Source organism: Haliaeetus albicilla, chromosome 2, assembly GCF_947461875.1.
Source record: "Haliaeetus albicilla chromosome 2, bHalAlb1.1, whole genome shotgun sequence".
Taxonomy (NCBI): Eukaryota; Metazoa; Chordata; class Aves; order Accipitriformes; family Accipitridae; genus Haliaeetus; species Haliaeetus albicilla.
Window position 1 is genome coordinate 61,001,614 of NC_091484.1, and position 20,795 is coordinate 61,022,408.

The 20,795-nt window shown below is 44.4% G+C and overlaps 1 protein-coding gene and 2 long non-coding RNA genes across 3 annotated transcripts; 2 read left to right on the plus strand and 1 right to left on the minus strand.

The window, feature by feature from the left end:
* The first annotated feature begins 2,125 nt into the window (after nucleotides 1–2,125).
* LOC138683857 (uncharacterized) lies at nucleotides 2,126–10,686 on the plus strand. The gene is made up of 3 exons (XR_011323330.1): nucleotides 2,126–2,517; nucleotides 3,487–3,551; nucleotides 4,610–10,686. It is a non-coding gene; the product is annotated as an uncharacterized lncRNA (long non-coding RNA).
* A 352-nt stretch (nucleotides 10,687–11,038) lies between these two features.
* LOC138683859 (uncharacterized) lies at nucleotides 11,039–13,092 on the minus strand. The gene is made up of 2 exons (XR_011323331.1): nucleotides 12,845–13,092; nucleotides 11,039–12,242 (listed from the first exon to the last, which is right to left on the minus strand). It is a non-coding gene; the product is annotated as an uncharacterized lncRNA (long non-coding RNA).
* A 294-nt stretch (nucleotides 13,093–13,386) lies between these two features.
* OTUD1 (OTU deubiquitinase 1) lies at nucleotides 13,387–16,198 on the plus strand. The gene has a single exon (XM_069776914.1). The coding sequence runs from the start codon at nucleotides 13,609–13,611 to the stop codon at nucleotides 14,977–14,979; it is 1,371 nt and encodes a 456-aa protein (XP_069633015.1). The 5' UTR covers nucleotides 13,387–13,608; the 3' UTR covers nucleotides 14,980–16,198.
* Nucleotides 16,199–20,795: the final 4,597 nt, after the last annotated feature.

Below are 20,795 nucleotides of genomic sequence, written 5' to 3' on the forward strand. Positions count from 1 at the left end.
CACATTAACAATTTGTATTTATGTTTGTTTCATGAAGACAATTTTTTTAATTCAAATAACAAATAACAAAAAGTTAAACAACACTAAACATTATGCTAAAGAACATAAAAGAAAATGCTAAAGAAAAGAATGTGTTCTGTCAGTAAATAGATTATTTTCAGTGTTCTGTAGAGAAATATATCAGTCCAGAAATCCTGGACTGTAGATTTGGTTAGGAGCTGGATTTTCTGTCTCACTGATAAATTTGATTATTTTCTTACTGTTAACATAGTCTAAAAGACACTTAACTTTGTTACATTTTTAATAAAAAGAACATTGGATTGTTAAAAACATAATACTTTGACTTTGTCAAAATTCCTTTCTGTTAGAAATGGATGGTGTCAGAAAATTCTTGCCCAGGTCTACCTAATTAACAAGTCATCCCAACTGGGCAAATAGGTTTTAAGATTTTAATAGCATTCAGTCGGAGCTGTTCCGAAGACCTCTTTACTTGTGAATATTCAGATATAGTCCAAGTATTTGCAGCGCAGAAAGCCAGCTGTATCCTGGGCTGCATCAAAGAAGCAGGGCCAGTAGGTCGAGGGAGGTGATTCTCTATTCTGCTCTGGTGAGACCCCACCTGAGCACTGTGTCCAGCTCTGGAACCCTCAGCACAGGGAAGACATGGACCTGTTGGGGTGCGTCCAGAGGAGGGCCACAAAAGTGATCAGAGGGATGGAACACCTCTCCTGCGAGGAAAGGCTGAGAGAGTTGGGGCTGTTCAGCCTGGAGAAGAGAAGGGTCCAGGGAGACCTTATAGCAGCCTTCCAGTACCTAAAGGGGGCTTATTAGAAAGATGGGACAAACTTTTTAGCAGAGCCTGCTGTGACAGGACAAGGGGTAATGGTTTTAAACTAAAAGAGGGTAGATTTAGACTAGATATAAGGAAGAAATTTTTCACGATGAGGGTGGTGAAACACTGGCACAGGTTGCCCAGAGAGGTGGTAGATGCCCCATCCCTGGAAACATTCAAGGTCAGGTTGGACGGGGCTCTGAGCAACCTGATCTAGTTGAAGATGTCCCTGCTCACTGCAGGGGTGTTGGACTAGATGACCTTTAAAGGTGCCTTCCAGCCCAAACTATTCCACGATTCTATGTGAAACTCCCCACTGAAGCAGTTGCGATCCCAGCTGTAAGGCTGCCCTGTAAGATGCACAGCGCAGCCAAAAAGTCTGAATTACCATGGGCTCTGTTAGCTTTAATTTAGTGCACAAATAGATTACTGTCAATCAAACGTAAAGGCAGATTCTTCCAAAACAGAAGAGGGACGTGCACACCAGATACGGTCTTATCCCTGCCGGTCCCCGGAACAGCAGCAAAATACAGGGAACGCCGTTAAACGGGTAAGACAGAGGTCTTTAGGCGAGAGCTCGGCCTGCGCTCCCTCCAGGAGGGTCACCGGCAGCAAAATCCAGGATGCGTGCGGTCTCACGGTCGAAAGCACCGTGGAGCGGAGTCCCGTCAACAGCGTCCGGGAACGGCCCTCGGCCCCGCCGCTGCTAAAGCAGGCGGGATCTCCACGGCACGCGGCGGTACCCACAGCGCTCGGGCAGCGACCCGCCGCCGCCGCCGGGGGCCGCAGCCGGACGCCGGGTCAGGCCCGGGGCCCCGCCGCCCGCCCCGCCCCCGCCTCCGCCCCCGCCCCTCACCGGCGCTCCGGCTCCGGCTCCTGCGGGCAACACGCGGCGGCGCCAGCAGCTCCGGCGTCTGCGGGGCCGGGCGGAGGGCCCGGGGGCCGGCCCGCCCGCCCTCCGCCGGGGGACGCCGTCGGCCGAACCGTGGCGACCGGGCCCCGCCCGCCAGCCCCGCACGCGGCGCCGGTCGGGGCGGCGGCGCTTCCGCCCGCGGGCGGCAGGAAGTGACGCGCGAGGCTGGGTCCGGTGCCGGCGGCGGCGTCGGGGTCCGCTCCGCCGACGGCGGCGGCTCCGCCGCTTCCCCCCGTCGCGCCTTCCCCCCGCCCCGGCCTCTGCCGCAGAGGCACGGCTTCCTCCCACCGGCCCCCGCCCGCCGGCCGCCCCGCCGGCCCCGCCGCGGCCCCCACCGACGCTGCTGCCGCCCGCAGTCGCCGAGCAGGCCGCCCGCCGTCGCCGAGCAGGCCGCCCGCCCGCCCGGCCTCCGGGGGAGCAAAGCCCGGTGTCTGGTTCACCCTGGGAAACCTCCCCGAGGGGAGCAGAGCCGTCCGACCCAGCGTCCCATCTGCCGAGGGGCAGAACGCGTTTCGTCCCTCTCCCCTGGTCGCTGCCGGGCCGCTGTTGCTCCGCGAATCATCTCGCTTTCCTTCGCGATGGCTTTCTCATCCGACACGCGTTAATCTACTTCGGTAACCGATTCCCCACCCTCAGCCAACCTCCTCGCTGTTACAAGCATCTGGCGAACGCAAGACTTCCTGTTTAAGCTAAAAGCGCTGTTAAGTTGAGAATAGAAATGGCTAGGTCCTCACTGGAGAGTAATGGTCTGAGGAGACTTCGTGCACTCCAGGTAAATTATTGTCAGGTCAAGAAGCCTTTTCCCCACATCGTGGCATGTTTCAGAGAATACTGCATGTAGTGTGGGACCCAAGCGCAACGATCCCCAACTCATACTGAACTTCACCCACTTCCCCCTCCTCCAGTCTGTTTGAAAACAGGTGAGACGTTCAGATGGGCATTTTAAGGTGCGTAAGAACGAGAAGGAAAGGTGGAGGAAATACAGAATAGCGGCTTAGGTGCTGGAGGTGGAAGAAGAAAAAAATCTCTGGCAGTTTATGACTGCAGGCTAGAAGAAGCAGTCAAACATGAGTATAAGCCATTATGAGTGGTCTGTTTGCTTTCATTGTAATAACAAACTTATGCTTTGACGTTCTAGTTTTCTCATGGTTAGGAGACAGTAGTGCGATGACCAAAAGCTATGCATAATTTTCTCATAACTCTCCCTCAATAGAAGTCCATCAGAGAGTGTGGGCTAGCTGGAAAAACTATAAAGTTATTAATCTGTGTTTGAATACGCTATTTGATCTGTAGTGCTCTTTGACCTCAATAGTTATTAGCATTTAGACTAAAAACCACTTCAACTTTGCTTGAACTCGGGTTACACCTAGAGAGGTGGCGAACATTTAAATTCAAACATCACATCAACACGGCACAACTCCATGCAAAACAATGACTTGTCTAATAGAAATGGTAAGGATTTTTAAATAGGATGACTGCTTCTAATGGAGTTGAATTCTCCTAGGATTAACACCTATGTCTGTTCAATGTGATACGTAATTTTTCTGGACCAGGTTACAGACTCGGTTTCCTTTATCCGAAAGAGTAAATCACCATTTTCAGTATTTGGAGTGATTAGCATGGATAAAACCATTCCAACTTCTGTGAATCCACAGAAGTGTCAAGGATTCATATGGCGTGTAGAAAAAATGTGCCTTTATTTTCAAGAATGAAAATAACTTTATTAATTGCACCTTTTCAGCAAGCTCAGGGCTCTATCTCATTTCATCCACAGAAGAAATAAGGAAAGTGATACAAACTGCCAAGGTAAAATTAAGTGCTAGATTTGTTCTCTTCCTTGAGTTCAAACTGAAAAAGGGATAAAACAGCGATCTCTTTATATTAGTGAAATGTAACATTAACATAAAAAGGGAGATTTCATTAAGTCACATGTGCTGAGTAATAGTTTAAACTGATGCTTGTAACTCAGGTGGTATTCTCAGATGTTTTCTTTCAGTTAGAAAAATGATAAGGGCAACTGAGTGAAAGGCAGCAGTTTTTACTTGGCTTAAAAAGACCATTTGTAAAACCTGTCTTACTTTTAGGTCACCTTCCAACAATAACAATGTAGAGAAGAGTGCATTTTGGTTTGGGAAAAACTCTAATTTGCCATTGGAAACAGAAAAAGTTTATTAACATAGGCTGTAGCGTGACATGGCAAAAACTGCCAAAAAATTACATTAACATTTTTACGACATGTAGGAATCAGATTACAGGTTAAGAACACTTGTTTTCTTAATGCCATAGATTGCTTCCATACATATGAAAGGAGCAAGTTGTATTCATTAGAGGATCTGATCAGAAGATTCACATTTAAATCACTGATCAGAGGATTCACGTTTATTTATTAATACTGAAAAGCACTGAAAAAATCAACACTTTGTTTATGATATATTTCATCCTGTGTTGGTTGTTTTCTTATTTTTGATTATAGTCTGGTCTTAACTATTATAACTACTATCTTTATGTTAAGTAGCTGGACGCTTCACACCCTAATTATCTACTGCAGTCATAATAATCTTGTTTATTTAGAAATGTCTTTGCTCTCTAGCCTGGGCAATGCCAGCTATTGGTTCTTTTGAGATAATAATCAAACATTATTTGTTTATAGTCTTCGTTCACCAAATTCCCTAAAATGGACTTTATGGTATTTTAACCCAGTTAGGAGCTGCTGAAAATGGATTTGGATTGTTACTGGTGCCAAATCTTAAAGAATAGTATTTATGGCATAATAAAATACTGGCTTTAACTTTGCAAAATGAGTTTAGTTGTAATCTTTGAAAACGGGATCCTGCTTGCCTCTGATTTATGTCCCATCTCTCCAGGAGCATTGCTGTTTCGCTGGCCGGGGCTTCTGCTTTCTGTGCAGGGAACACTGTGGCACCACAAGCGAGAGACTGAGCTGCATGAGCTCTGCTCTTTCTCACCATGGCTTCCCACACAGCTTAGATGAATTTGACCTCTAAGGAACTGATATTTACAGTTGCACATAACTTCTTTTTAAAACAAGATACCCTTTTAGTGCTTAACTAAACCACAGTATTTAGGGTCCATTATGTTAGAATGGAACAACAAAGCTGCTGTGGCTGTTCGTGATGTGCCTGTTTGTCTCTTCGGCCTGGAAATGTTCAGTTTCAGTGACAGGATGGAACTGCACAATAAAGCTCCTCTCCCAGCTACCTCAGGTTTTTGCTTCAGATTCTAACTGTGATCATTTTACACATTGAGTCTTGTTTGAGCGAAGTCATCAAGAGTTAATGTCAGCTCATTAATTTCTGACCGAGTCTCCAAGGTAACCAGGTTCATGTCCTAACAGTTCTTGATATTTTTTCTTACAACCCAAAATCTTAGTCCTGTATTTCAGAGAAATAAATAATTTTCTGACTTAGAGTAGGTCACAATACAAGTATGACAATTAAAACCATACGCATTTCCTATTTTTCCTCATTATCTGAGCCATGTTTGTTGACCTAAGAGAATACAATATATCTATTTTATTCTCACTGGCTTTGTTGGAAAAAGTGAACAGATCTTCAGCATATAGATCCTTCTGCAAGTCTGCAAAAGCAGCAGCAAACTTTACAAGAGAGAGTTGCTCTTTGTTTAAACTTATTACACTAATTCCTTGGACAATTTGGAAGACAAAATTGTGTGGCACCACAAGCATTTTCAGAAGAGAGCTGTATTTGCATGGGGAGAGAATGACAGATCATAAACCCCCAGGAAACAGATAAATGGAGCAGAGAAGTGGGACGAGATTTGATTGCACATTAAGATCAAAGTTTTTACCAAGCTATTGCCCTACTGTTATCACTAAACCATAATGGTCCTCACATTCATAGGCCACCCTGATTTCACCATGCTGCTGCTAGTATTTTGTTACCAGGACCCTTTCATAAAATTATTTGCAGTTATGTCATATCTGAAAGCCAAGGCTGTGAGTGAAGACTAAATATATTCGTTGCCAGTTTGTATCCATTTCTTTTTGGCCAACACTGTCCTTTAACTTAACGAGCTCTTCTCACTCCCTAGTATTTGATCTGTGATGTATTTATAGAGATCCCTTCTCAACCTTCATTAGGTAACGCAAGCCAAGAACAGTTAGTCTCTTCTTGTTAGACAGTCACCCGTGCCCTGATCATTGTTAATTCCTCTTTGCTCGCGTTCCAGCCAAAATTCAACATCCTTAAGCAATGTTGACCAGAAATACAAATGCAGACAGTATTCCAGATGAAGTCTCACAAGCCCTTTCTACAAGAAATACTTATTTATTTTGGATACGTTCTCACCTGCTGTGTTCGAGGATCCTATTTGTCCTTTTGAAAGCTCCATCACATCAGAAACTATAGCAATTCAGCAGTTGAACAGCATGTGTGGGTCTTTCTTCTGTCCTGATGGTTTCCCACAGATGAGATTCAGCTAATAACAGAAATACTGACCTGCCAGCAGATGGATGATGTTTCATTTTGCGCTGTTGAATTTTATCTAGTCACATAAGCAACTCCGTCTCTGGTCTTCAAAAGTTTCCCATACGATGTTTCAAAAATCTTCTTTATTGCAAAAACGCTGCTCAGCTCTGAGTCATTAGTGAAAGTCAGTAGCACACTAAATGCCAGTGTAATTAATGAAAATACTAAAGTCAGTTCCGAGACAGATCTTTGAAGAACTCCACTAGCAAGTTTCTTTCAGTGTAACAATTCCTTTAAATTGTCTTCAGTTGTCTCTCCCCCAGCCAGGCCCATCACCACCTTTTATTTCTTGTTCGAATCCTCATCTTCATTGGTTTGGTAATGCCTTGTACTACGCAGTATCAGAAACTTTATTTAGATACAGCAAGATTAGATATACTAAATTTCCTATAGTAACTTTATATCAAATTCAGATAGACATGCATAAAAACCTCTGTTCAGTTGAAGGGCCCAGGTCTGATATAGTAACCTCATTATATTTGGGATTCTTAGTCTGAGTTACTAACTGATTAATGATTAATTTTTGTAAAATTGTGCTTGCATATAAATCACAGCTTGAAGATGTTCATATTTTCATGTACAGATAATGTAACTCTTACAACTAGTGCTTCTTTGTAACAATTTTAAGTTTCAGTTACACTTGAATAAGTTCTGAAACTCTCCAATTGCTAAAATATTATTTTAATATCTCTATAGATACTTACTCAAAGCATCATGAGCACTACTTTGCATTTCAGGCTAACTAAACTGAGTTAAGATTCCATTCTGATTGGAGTTACTGGTATAAATCCACTAACTGGAGCATAGCTGTTCTGACTTCTTCCAGTGAAAATTACTTCAGATTTGGGCTTATTGTTATAAATGCTCTTTAAATTATCTCTTGCTGTAGTAGAACTTTGAAAATGTCAAATGAGAAAAATAGTTCCATATTGTACATTTAGGTATGGTAAACTAGGTTAGGAAAGGTTTAACTAGTTACACAGAGTAGGACATCTGTCAGGATGAATTGGTGTCATCCCTCCTCTCTAATGGGTCTACCTGTGTTATTTTTTTTCTCGTTAGTGGAGTTAAATAGCTGTGATCTGACCTTGCCGTAACAGTTAGCTCTGTGCTACACAGGTGGAAACAGAACAGGTTTTTAATTGCAATGAGGTAAGTTCTCTCCCTACATTTCATGAGGACTAGGACATGACTTGCTGAGCTGGTTATGTAGCCCATAACCACAGCCCCTTCCCACAGGAAGGACTCAGCAGTGGAACAACAAAGCTGGTTAATGTAATTACATGTTATTCCATGACTCTCAAAGCGTGAATGATGAAATGTGGTTTTCTGCGACACTCACCTTTTTCCTCCTTTTGCTGCTTACTGATGGCAGAAAGGTGGGGAAAGGTGTGCGTTGCAAGGCTGTGGAGGATAGAGGGGATGACACTTCCCGTTGAATCCGTCTGTTTCCAAAGCCTTTCTGTTGCGAGGCCACACATGGAAGTACTGAATACTTGCTACCTCACCGGAGTATTCTTTCACTTCAAGAGCAGGCAGTATTGCACCTTCTTTTCTACCACATTTTATGCTTAACAGTTTTTATCAAGATTAATCTATTAATAATATTTCCTGTAACTGTGAGTGGCGATTTCCTGCTTCTGGTATTTCTGTATTGCCCACTTCCTCTACTTCCTTCACAGTCTGTCCTTGTCAGAACTGTGTTCTGCTCTTGGTATTAGTCAAAATACCTACTTTCCTCAACCCTAAATTTGCCATTAACCAACATGAAAGGGAGAGAAAGTGACTATTTAATTTCCTATAACTGATAACAAAATATAGACATTGTAAACACTTCTATATCTTGTAAGGTTTATTAAAATAGAGGAGATAACCCTTTCTAAATGTCATACACATTATAAAGCTTGTTTACATCACATTATTACCACTAGTTTTTTTTTTTCAGAGGAAACAGCGTTGTAGATCCCTTTTTTTCTGGTAGCATCTTAAGGCTTTATGCACAATGACCACCACAAATGCTGTCTACACTTCTGAGCAGAAATGAGAGACCTGACCTGCGTCATCGCTCACATTTAGAGACTCACTTATCAAGTGGAATACCAACTGAGACCTTGAGGTATGAGCAAATGTCTATATTTATCACCAACAGCCCTTTTTCCACAAACTCTTGCCACATGATGTCATAGCGTGGGTTACATCTCTAATGACTAGTGCACCCATACAGTGAATAAGATTTTAATTTTAATGTGACAGTATAGCAGAAGCCGAACAACAAATTGTGAGGCAAAGCTCTCCGAGACACAGCACTTGTTTTATGCAGCGTATTCACACCTCAGAAGTAAGTGAGGATACACTTTCTCTCCTTTTTATGTTAGTGGTACATTTAGGATTGAACAAGTAGGTAGTCTAGTTAATACCAACACTTAAGCCAGCATAAAGCAGCTGGCATCAGGAGAAGAAAAAAGAGACTGGGAGTGGGAAAGAGCAGAATTTGTTCTTTTGGCAGTGCTGTTGGTTCGTGACATCTTCACAGGTTCACTAACTATACCCTGAATAAGTTAGCTGTAACTTGGTAATTTTATGAAAGGAATGATACGCTATGATATGATCATCTGCAGGCAACAGAGGATAAAACTGATGATTCAGGAAGTTCCTTCTAGTTCCAGCTTATATGTATTTCTTCCCTGTATTGGAAGATCCCTGATACAGTTTCTATTTTCTATTAATTTTTAAATTTTGTCCTTGATATACCACTTCAAATTATTAATAAAAATTAAACATTTCATTTTCCAATTACATACAAAGAGCTATTAATTAATTAAATACTTCAGCCAGAAAGATCTTTGGCTGAAGGGCTGTAATGTTGGCACAAAAAAAAAGCAGCAGTGGAAACGCTTATTCAGTGTCATTCAATACATCATTTAAGCTAACTTCTTCCTTCTTCACTAACAAATGTTCCTAGTGATGTAATTAATTTGTTCCTTCTATGTCAATCATGTATCTACTACACATTAAAGCTAAAAGTAGTTCCACTCTCAGGCATCTAGTTTTACGTCAGTGAATACCGCTGTTGTTCCACAGCTGTTTTTGTGATCGTGGTTTGCCTTCTAAACAATCTAAACAATTCCTGGAATGTGCAGCATAACCAGTGGTAACAGTCACCTCAGGAGAAACTTTAACCACAGGAGATGTTTACGCTTTATTACTACAGAGATTGTTTCAAGATCTATTCTGTATTAGCAAGGACGGTACATTACCCTATAATGAGTGAACCAGAAGCCCAGGAACATTAATCTACGGAAGACGGTGAAAGGCATCTCCATACTGTGTTCTCCTCACTTTCCAAACCCCTCTAGTGACTGTGAGGCCACAATATGCAGGCAAAAGTGACAGAAGTGGCAAATGCAGGGATATTCTGGAAACAGTCAATCTGTGTGTTGTGTTTTATCCAGGCCACACTAAAGCAAAGTTTAGTTTTTCCCTGGGATCAACAGCAGCTCTATATGCAGCTCAGAGAAACAGCAAAAACCCATCTTCTGGTAGCGAAAGGCACTAAAGGCACAACCACGTGGCCCTGGCTTTTATAGATACCTTGCATTGAAGACACTCAAATTCTTTCTTGAAATTTCTTTTTCACAAGAACTGTACTCATAGCACTTGAACATTCTTCTCTGGAACAAACCATTGTTTAGGACATTACTGTTAAAACCCTACGTCAGACATCTAAGAAAACGACCTTTTAGGTAAGTGCTAATTTCTGTTAACTGCTAATATGAAAGCTGAATACTAGCCATGAAATGCTTGTGCACAGCAGTTCAATGGGATTTTTGTCACTGATCATCCAGAGAGACTGGATTCCCCCCGAGGCCAAGTACATGTGACTAACACTGGGTGCTCAGTTATGGAAAATGTTGGTTACATTACATTGTCAGTGTTTAATAACACCACAAGTAAAACACACCAAGGTGAGATTCTCTTTCCATTTACTTCACATGAGAGGTAATAAATATGTTAAATGTAGTATACTATTAACACTAAGTGGTATAAATGTTTGTTGTGTCTCTCAGTTACCTAGCAACAGATTTTGATTATATTTTAACCTTATTAGCAAGCTTACTATGTGCATTTTAACTGAAAATATAGGTAAGACATTATATCTGTTTATAAATGAAAAGAGACTAAAAGAACAATCTATTTGCTACCATTACCAAAAACTGATGGCATATTTAGTGTGTATTTCAGGATATTCCTTGGATTTTTGTTCAGAGATAAACAAGTTTTTTTTGTCCAGAATATGCCATAGTAGAGCATCAGAATACTAACATGACGGTAATTTGGGCATACATAATAAATTTGTTTCTTTCCTCCAATGAAGCACCACAAGCGTTGTACCTCATTGTAACTAACAATCAGAATCAAACAGCTGCCCATCTGTTAATGTACCACTGTTCCAAACAACCTATGGTTTTGGACAGGCAGAACAGGCATTAGTGGGAGTTTCTGTAATATCCTTGAAGAAAGAAAATTGCAGTACTGAGTATTCAAAATGCAGCACTCACTTACGACAGAAGTGCTCTTATTCTGCTGGATCTATTTACTATTCTCTTAACAGAAAGAGCTGCCTCTCTCTCCCCCGCCTCTCTCTCTGTTACCAGACTACTTAAGACTTTAAACCCACCACCCTGTAGTCAGCTCTGGCATTTACTAGCAGACAGAGCAGCAATTCACTAAGCAAAACCACAGAGATACCTTTTTTAAACTAAAAAGAGTAGGCAGAAGGGCTGGTGAGCATGAAGTAATGTACATCTTTATTATAATAACAATGAACAAACCCACAATGAACTGCTACTGGCACATTTAAAACCCCCTAGGAGGGGGCAACTTCCAGTGATTTTACATTAAATCACCTATGAATATACTAGAACACATTTTAACTTGGAAATGCACCTTGTCAAGTTTTGACTAAGTAAAACTAAACAGAAGTCTTTCCTTTGCTCCAAGCCTTCATTTCAAGGAGGGAAGATTTCAATTTACCACTATTTGATCAATATATATTCCTCCCTAAGCAATGATTAGTCCAGAAATAAAGACTCACTGACTGATATCACAAGCTATATTTAAAACAAAGTTCTGAACATTCTGAAATACAAGACTCACTCGGTAATTTCAGAGCAGTTGTAGTATCTTATCCCCCTGTAACAGGCTGCCAGAAATGCTCCTGGCTAATGCCCATCACCAATTCTTCCAAAGATATCAACTTTCTGGCTGTAGCAGGTAAGTCAGGACATTTGGGCTTTGATTCATACCTGATACACCTCTTACAGTTCAACTTTGGAGGCCGTAATTTTGGATATATATTGACTGTAAATTTTTATTAAGAGGTTCCCAGTAACGCATGGAATTAGCTGCTGTGTTTTATCCAGAATAAAAAAGCAAGGTGGATGTGAAAATTGTTCCCATAAATATCCACAGTTTTTAGCATGAAGGATTTCAGCAGTTTTCCTTCGATACGCAAGTTAGCCAAGGGGATCAGAACATGTTTTCTGTGTAAAGAGAATGAAATTCCATATTGTGTTGCTGGTAGCCCTGGAATCAGCTGCAGAGATTGAAGATCCCTGGAGGTGGATCCAAAAGACAACCGAGGCTCCAAAGAAACAATTATTTTTGACATTGCAGCCTGTTGCAAGTGATCCTCTTGGTTACATCTTTTTAATTAACATAAATGGAACAAGGAAAAATTTTTCAGAATATCCAAATAGAGGATTTTTTTGTTGTTGGTTGGTTGTTTTTTTTAAAGTTCTGCAATCTGCTTGGATTACTAAAGCTTTTCCGAAGATATTTGAGACTCTGGGATGGAATCCAGAACATTTTTTAAATATCACTTTGAAATTAGATATATCGATACCTTTTTTTTTTCCATTTTGGTAGGAATCAATGTCTGTGTTAACATTCGATCACAGCGTAAACTGGTGTTTCCTGGTCAGCATGCCTGTCAGAACATAATCAAATCCAGTGGTACAGATAACGTCATCCTTCATGGACAAAGGGTTAGATACAACTTTATTTATACCACAGCTAAGGCTAAAAGACGTGGCTTAATTTTAAGACACTACAGGCATTAATAAACCACTTATCAATGATCCCTATGAGACCTATATTTTAAATCTGGTCTCTCCTGTTATTATGTGATGATTTATATCATACTTTTTCAGTATGCATGCACTACATTTTCCGAAGCAGGACTGCAGGCGGGCAAATAGCAGCTTGCGCCAGTGACTGTCAGAAAACTAATGAATGAATATTATTCCTACCCCAGCTGCAAATTATGAATCACGACACTGATTACAGGCAGGCAGAAGCATCGTTCCTTTTCAATAGCAGCATGGATAGAACACAGCATCAGTCAACTGTCGGCAGAACATCTGCAATAATTTACACTTGACGGTCAAGCCCGAAAATCGGACTGCTTGGCCGACAAACTGTCTCGAGAGAAACTCCTTTCGCTGCCTTCTCTGGCATTTCCCCGGCCGGCCCCCAGCACCCCCAGCGCCGCCGTCCCCCCTTTGAAGCTTCCCCAACGCTTCCCGGTACCAAACCATCTCGCAGCCGGTGCCCAGCCCAGCGCAGCCGAAGTTCCGTGCCGGCAGCCCGACACGGCAGAGAGCAGCCATTTCTCCCCGAAACGCTCCTCAGACGGAGGCACCCGCTTCCGCCAACCTCCCCGCCACAGCCTCGGCTACGGAGCGCGGCTTCCCCGGCACCGGCTCCCAGGCGGCGGGGCTGAAGCGGAGCCGGGGAGCCGGCCCCACACGAGAGAGCCCAGCCCGGGGCCCCCCCAGACCGCCGCGGAGGGGCGACGCGCCCCGCCCCGCGTCCCCTTCCGCCAGGGGGCGGGGCGGCGCTCGCTGAGGTCACGCATTCGGCTCGGCTCGGCTCGGCCCCGCCCCCTCCTCGCCCCCCCCGCCCCTCCGCACATTCCAACGTGCCTCAGCCCTGAGGTAAACACGGGCGCGGCCCCGCCCCCGGGCCCGGCCTCCAGCAGCTTCCAGAAGGGCCGGAGCGCGGCGGCCGCGCGCTCCCGCGGAGGGGCCGGGCCGGGCCGGGGCCGGGCGGCGGCGGCGGGGCCGCGCGGCGCTGGTGGCGCAGTCGGAATTGCCGCCGCCGCCGCCGCCGCCGCGGGGCCCAGCCAGCAGCGGGGCGCGCAGGGGCGGGGCGGCGGCGGGGGGGTGATGCCCTTGTTTATTTTTACCCGGGCGGCTCATCCTCCCCGGCAGCCCCGGCGCGGCCCCCGCCGCCGCTCCCCGCCCCGGCTCCGACGGCGCCGCCTATAAAGCGCCGCCCGCGGGGAGCCGAGGATGCAGCTCTACAGCTCCGTGATCACCCACTACCCGGCGGGCGGGACGGCCGCCGCCGCAGCAGCAGCCGCCGCCGCAGCGGCCTCGCCGAGCGCAGCCGGCGTCTTCAAGGTCTCCCTGTCGCCGGGACCCCCCGCCGCGGAGGCACCGAGCGCCGCCGACGCCGCGGGCCCGAGCCCGGCCGCCGAGAGCCCCGCCAAGGACGCCTTCGCTCCCGGGGGGGGAAGCAGCAGCAGCAGCGCCGCCGCCGCCGCCATGCCCGCCTTCTCCTCCTGCCTGGAGGTGATGCCGAGCGGCCCCGCGGCGGGCCCCGGCAGCCGTCCGGCGGGCGGCCCGCAGTACAGCTCCTGCGCGCAGGTCACCGTCAGCCGCCGGCGGCCGCTGGAGCGGATCGTGCCCATCCGCATCGTGCAGCGAGCCGAGGCCCCCGGCGAGCTGGTGCCGGCCTCGCCGCGCAGCCGCGCCTGGCTGGAGGGCATCCTGGAGAGCATGCGGCAGGCCGGGGGGGACGGCGAGGCCGCCGCCCTGCCGCCGCCCGCCGAGGAGCCCAGCAACCGCAGCCTCCGCCTCAGCGAGCACTGCCAGGCGCTGCAGGCGGCGGCCGCCGGCGCCCAGCCCGGGCTGCTCCCCGGCCGTCGGCCCGCCGCGGAGAGGAGCAGCAGCAGCGGCGGCCAGGCGCAGCCGGCCGGCGGCCCCTCGCCCGGGGAGGGGCGGGAGGAGGAGGAGGAGGAGGACGGAGCGGGCCCCGACGCGCGCAGGGGGCCCGGCGGCAGGCCGGAGCGCAGCGAGAAGCTGGCGCTGTACCTGGCCGAGGTGGAGAAGCAGGACAAGTACCTGCGGCAGAAGGGCCGGTTCCGCTTCCACATCATCCCCGACGGCAACTGCCTCTACCGCGCCGTCTGCAAGGCGGTCTACGGGGACCAGCGGCTGCACAGCGAGCTCCGCGAGCAGACCGTGCACTACATCGCCGACCACCTGGACCACTTCAACCCCATCATCGAGGGCGACGTGGGAGAGTTCCTCATCGGCGCTGCCCAGGACGGGGCCTGGGCCGGCTACCCGGAGCTGCTGGCCATGGGGCAAATGCTGAACGTGAACATCCACCTCACCACGGGCGGGCGGCCCGAGAGCCCCACCGTTTCCACCATGGTTCACTACCTGGGGCCCGAGGACCCGACACGGCCCAGTATCTGGCTGAGCTGGCTTAGCAACGGGCACTACGACGCTGTGCTGGACCGCCTGTGCCCCAACCCGGAGTACGAGGCGTGGTGCAGACAGACTCAGGTACAGCGCAGACGGGATGAGGAGCTGGCCAAGTCCATGGCAGTGTCCTTGTCCAAGATGTACATTGAGCAGAATGCCTGCTCTTGAGACCTCCGCGGCCTCAGGCTGGGAGCTTTGCTGCAGGGACTGAGACAGACAGAAGGCGTGCTGGCTGTGATGGTGATGCCTTAATCCTTAATGAAGCAGCAGCACCCCAGACTGAGAAGGACCGTAGATCGTGGGGGATAAATACAAACGTGTTTGTAATATTCTGTTGTAGAAACTTAGCCTCGGATTATTTGCAAGCAGATTCTCCGTGCGTGTTTATGTCACCCCTCCCCACTCTCTCTATTTTCTATAAGAATGTATTTTTTGCACAATATTTTTAAACTGTTACCTCCATCTTCTACATCTTGCATTAGTATCTGGCTTTCAGCTGTACAGCCAAAAACGTTTGTAAACGGTTTTTGTAAATAAGGCTTATGATGTAACAGCTGTTTTTTGCTGTGTTTTTTACCCATAAACCTTATATTTTTACCAAATGAAGTTGATGTCAAACTGACCCTCCCTAACTGATGAAAGCACCGTGGGTATTTTCTTGCAAAGCTAAAACAATGGGTTTTGTAAAAGTGCAGCAAAGTATGAACAGACTGCTTTTCAGAACAGTTGCTTTCTCTGCCTGGAGCACAGAACAGGTCCTTTGAGCCAGTTGGAATGCAGCTACACATGAACAGTACAGGGAGCAATTGACTCTTCTGTATTTAATTACTGTTTTGAGTAAACTGGCCTCTTGTTGCCTGGTTGGCTCGCCCTCTGCTCCATTTATATTATTTATCTGTAATAACAGAACATTAACTTGCAATAGAATGTTGTGACTAGATAATAGTCTCCTGCTTTGGCAATAATTGCCTTGGCTGCACCTCGGTGTTTGTGTTCTTGTTTCTGGGGTTATGGTGTCTTTTGTATAAGCCCTGCTTCTTTTTTGGCACTGGTGTTGCACCAACAAATCATTATCTGATCACAACATTTTACTCACTTGACGCTATTTTCTAACCAAGAAATCAGGAATGGTATTCTACATTATGGTTAAAAAAAAAAAAAAGTATTTAAATTGAGGTTTGTATGGTTTGCTGGGTCAAACATTTAAATGTTTCCAGTCTGAATTCTGTCTCTTCTACTTTCTGATTAACTTGTTAGATATATTTATTAAGTAATGCAGTTTGTACTTTTTTTATTTTGTAATATATTGTGATTTTGGAATTTATACTGTATTTGTATAATAGGAATATTCACAGCTAAAATGGAATGAATAAAGAATATAATTTTACTTCTGCTCTTTTTTTCTGCCCTTTGCATTCCCAGTGTGGTGAAGAACTGCAGGTCCATTCCCAAGACCCTTTATTTAGCTTCTCTGCCTTAGATTCCCCAATTAGGAGGCAGGAAGAAGGGGCATGGTATTTCACAAGTGTGAGCCACTGATAATTCTGGTGTCTGAATATGAGAAAGAAAGGCAAGCATTTAAAGACAGTTGAATATCTGCAATTCTTTTGTAACTGTGAGAGATCTAGTATATCTCTTTGCCAATGAGAAACACTTTTGCATGTTAATATGCCTTAGAAGAGGGGTTCTCGAGCATAGTACCTGGGCTGGTAATGCCAGTGGGTGTGATGAACCAGCTCTCTGCTGGGCTGTGCACACTTGGGTTTGGACTTTGGGAATGGAGAATCTCCATTCTGCAGCCAGTCCCAAACTCATTTTAGATTGGCCCTGTCGCCAGCGGTACCTTGGCAACCCGCTTGTTACTTGAACAGAAGTAATATCATAAGGAAATAACAGCTTTTTGCTCCCCTTACAAGATGGAAGTGCCTCACAAGTTGTTGAACAGTACTCTGTGTGTGTGTGCATGTATGCATTTACAAATCTACCCCAATCTCTAAAAGCACTAGAAGGCCATCCTTAAATGACAGAAGGGTAGCGGGTTAAAATTAGAATTAAAAATGAACTAAATAGCTGAAGTGCGGCAGTCTTAATTGAGCACACTTGTGATAAAGAGCTGCAGGTTTGATTGTGTGTATATTTGGTACTGTTTCACAAGATGCAAAGAGTAGATGTAAATAAATTTAATATTTCTGAAATACTGGTAAATGCAGACTATGTTGTTCCCCATTTTCTTCACACAAAATCATGCTTTTTCTTTAAAGGTTAAATAATGGTGGAAAAAACCAGTCTTGCTAATCCACTATTGCTTAGCTTTACTGAATCTCTCGAAAGCTGAGTTCTGAGGTAAGAGCAAGGAAAAGATGCAGACATGGATGTGTTCACGAGGAACAGAGAGCTGATGAGAAAAACAGCTGCTGGGGTGGCTGTAAGCACAAAAATCCAGCATCACTAAATAGCAGTGATGTGCTTGACTGATTAAAAACTTTGTATCCCAGACTGCTTAGGTTTGGGGTTGGATATGATGAATTCATTCGAAGTTGTCAATATTCCAAACTTTTAAAAATATTTCTTTTAGGTCTTCTAAAATCACCATTTTCAGCTATATCATGAATTGTGATTACAAATTTTGTTTGTGTTTTGTGGCACAAGCCTTAGAAACACTCGCAGAGTAAGCTAAGCGAAGAAGGATTGGTATTGCATAGTGTTCACTCTCTGAGGTATAACTTATATTAAAATATCAACAAAAAAGTGTTAAAAAATAATAGCACCGAACCCTGGGATAAGTTCCTGCAGGGTTCCTTAGCAATTTTGATGCTACTGCATGAGTCACAGGGACATGCAGATAACTTTAAGGAATTTGAAAAAACTAGGTTACCTGTTGAACTAGTTTGCAAAGACATCGAGGATGTATCACTGCAGCATGTAACAAGGCACTTGTTTTTGCAGCTTGCATTACATACTGTATCTGTTCTAGAAGGAAATGACAAAAATGGCATGTCAGACGTTTCAGGCACGTGGGAAGTGAAAACTTTTTTGTAGCTCTGGTGTTTAAAGTTCAGCTGAGACACCTAGGTTCAGATGCAAGCTAGTGGTGTCTTGCTTGAGTAGCAGCAGTAGAGGCAGTTTTGTGGAGTAGTTGTATAGAGGCAGTGATCCTAATCTGGACAAAGCGTTACAAAACTGCTTGTAACGTCGCTTGCTCCCAGCAAAAGCACAAGTAGATGCAAGTTTTCAAGTTTCCCCTCATTGTCCCCTGTTCAACAATTACAGTGACGAAGGAAAGGGCAGATGTTATCCTTGCTCATGATTTCAGTACCCGATTATTTTAACCTTGGCTAATCACTTGCGTAACCCAGCTAATCCTTAGACCTGTCTGAGGACGTTGGTGAGCGGACTCCTTGTTATTGACGATAGGTGAGAAGGAGAGCTTGATTTGCAATACTCGGTTGTATGGTCCTTTAAGCCAGGTAGAAAACGCTTTAATTCTAAACCGAGCAAATGTGAATTGGAGTCTGTGGGAGCATAAACTTTGCAGTGCCATCTTTGCTTGTATTTTATAATACAATTGTGAATTAGTTGACTTGTTGGATGTTTCATTTCAGGAGTTTCTTAGGTTGTCAAGACTATGGCATTCTGTCACTCAACATGCAATGGGTATGTTAGAATTTTTCTGTGTGTTGAACAGGCTCTGTTACACAAAGCGAGGTTTGCAAGAACTGAAATGGTTTGTATGTACAATGAATGCATCTTAAAATAAGGGTAGTGGGAAAGGGAAGATTTGTGTAAGTGTCATTGTTCTTCATCTCAGTCAATGGTTTTCTTTTTGGAAAGTTCAGTGGATGACACTTCATGCTTAGTAACTTGCTTGGGATGCATAAAAGTATAGAAGTTGGCTAATGCCAGCTACTGGGTTTATCTGTCCTGTTGTACTTGACTGATACATTACATGTGTACAAGGTAAATCTGCTACATTAATGTCACTTGTAATAAAGGTGTATTTCAGTACTCCTTGTACATGTACAAAACTGCGTGCATCCAAATATTTCTTCTCTCTGTTTTTGCTTTTATTATGTCAGAATTAGTTGCTAGGATTTTTGAAGATGAGATTCTAATTTTGGTTTAGTGGTTTGTGAGTGTGCACATACATGGCTTCTGAATCTAAGCAGAAAATGACGATGGGTATCTCACAACAGGGACAAGTACCTGGCATTAACCATTTTTGCTTGTTTTTTTGTTTGTACTCTTTCATACATATTTAACAGTTTATTGATATGCATTGATAAGTGTTCGTAGGATGTTGGTGCAAAATGGTGCAAAATGGTGCAAAACGAAAAAACCCCTCAGCTTTGGTGTTAAAAAGATTGTCCCATTTCTGAATGGCATGGTTATATGAAAGTATGCAGTATGCAGAAAGGTTGTGAGTAACCGTTTGAAAGGACATCAGCTCTGCCAAATGCACTTCTGTAGTCCCTGGGACTTTTTTAAAGAAACATAAAAAATTAAACCTTGAACTTTTTAGTAATATACATGTGCATTTTAGTTGAAAAAAAGTGGTTTTCATGTTTCCTGTTCAGTTTTAATTTATAATCTGTCTTTTTAAAAAGGAAGTTTATAGTATTAATGGATAGACAGATATAGCAATGCAGTAATATATTGTACTTCTGTCATTTTTTCCCAGAGTTAGTATTTACGATATTTTTTATACAAGGAAACCCATTCATGGTATTCAGACTGCAAACTGATAGAAATAAACCACTAGCAAGTTCCAGGTTTCTGTTGCACGAGTGGTTATTATTCTGTCTCCTCATATATTTATCCTAATTACTGAATAAGATCAGGCTTCTCTGGAGAAAATGTGAGCATGCGATTGTAGTAGCATGATGCATGTACACACATAGAACTAATCTTTCCTGTGTGACCTGAAATTTGGCATTTCCTGCATTTTTAGCATGTATTTTTTAACCATTATGCTGCTAATGCGTATTTTATTCCCTACGGTTTTTACCGGAACTTGTAGAAAAGAAACTGTTGTGTCCTTCCTACAAGACACGTTTAATGGCGTTTGAACCTTCAGCGCTGTAGCACAGTTAAGCTGTGTAAAGAATGGCATCTGCAGTGAAGACGACTATTGAAGGAGGGGAGGGTAGCTGGGCGAAAGCTGGAGCCAGGAGATGGTTGCGAAGGATCCCGGGTTGTCTTCTATCCTTTCGTCTCCCGTGTTCACCCACATCCCAGGCACGGGGAGATCCCGACTCGCTGTGATGGGCAGCGGGCCTGTGCCGCTGCTCTGGTGACAGTGTGCATCAGGCTCGCTGGTGTTGCTTGTTGGGGTTCAGCTACGAAGTTCTTATCCTGCCAGGCTTTTGGGGGGCTGCAAGTGAAAGAAGGGATGCAACACTCTATCTTAGAAAAAACTGAACAGAATTTCACAAAGACGTGGCATTTTTCTTGCCTGTGAACTTTTTTTGCTAAATACCAATGAGTTAAAGCATGGTTGAATATCCGAACAGTTTGCAAGGACCAACATGATTTTAAAAAAAATCACATAAAGCGCGTTAGCAGCTTTTTGGGACTCCAGTAATGCTTGAAATACCTTTTTTTACATTAATCCGTAATTTCATTAGACCATATTATTTTCACAGGTACAAGGATCCAGCATTTTTCCTGCACAAAACTTCTATTTTTTTCTGAGCGTAAAACTTCATTTTTCAGCTGTTCAACTAACCAACATTTCTGGGCAAGAAAACCCATGGTTTCAGATCTCTGGGTGGGATTTGGAACTTGGTAAGCTCTGTCAATTTAACCTAATATGGGTAAGAGCAATACTTCCCATCGTTGATGCTGTACTCAAGTTTAGATGGCTGCTTTTAGAAATAACATGATCTTTGGAACTCCAGCTGAGCTGCTTCTGATATTTTTTTAGACAGAGTCTGTGGTCAAAATGTACTCCTTTTGTAAATAAATAATACAGTACAATTTATATC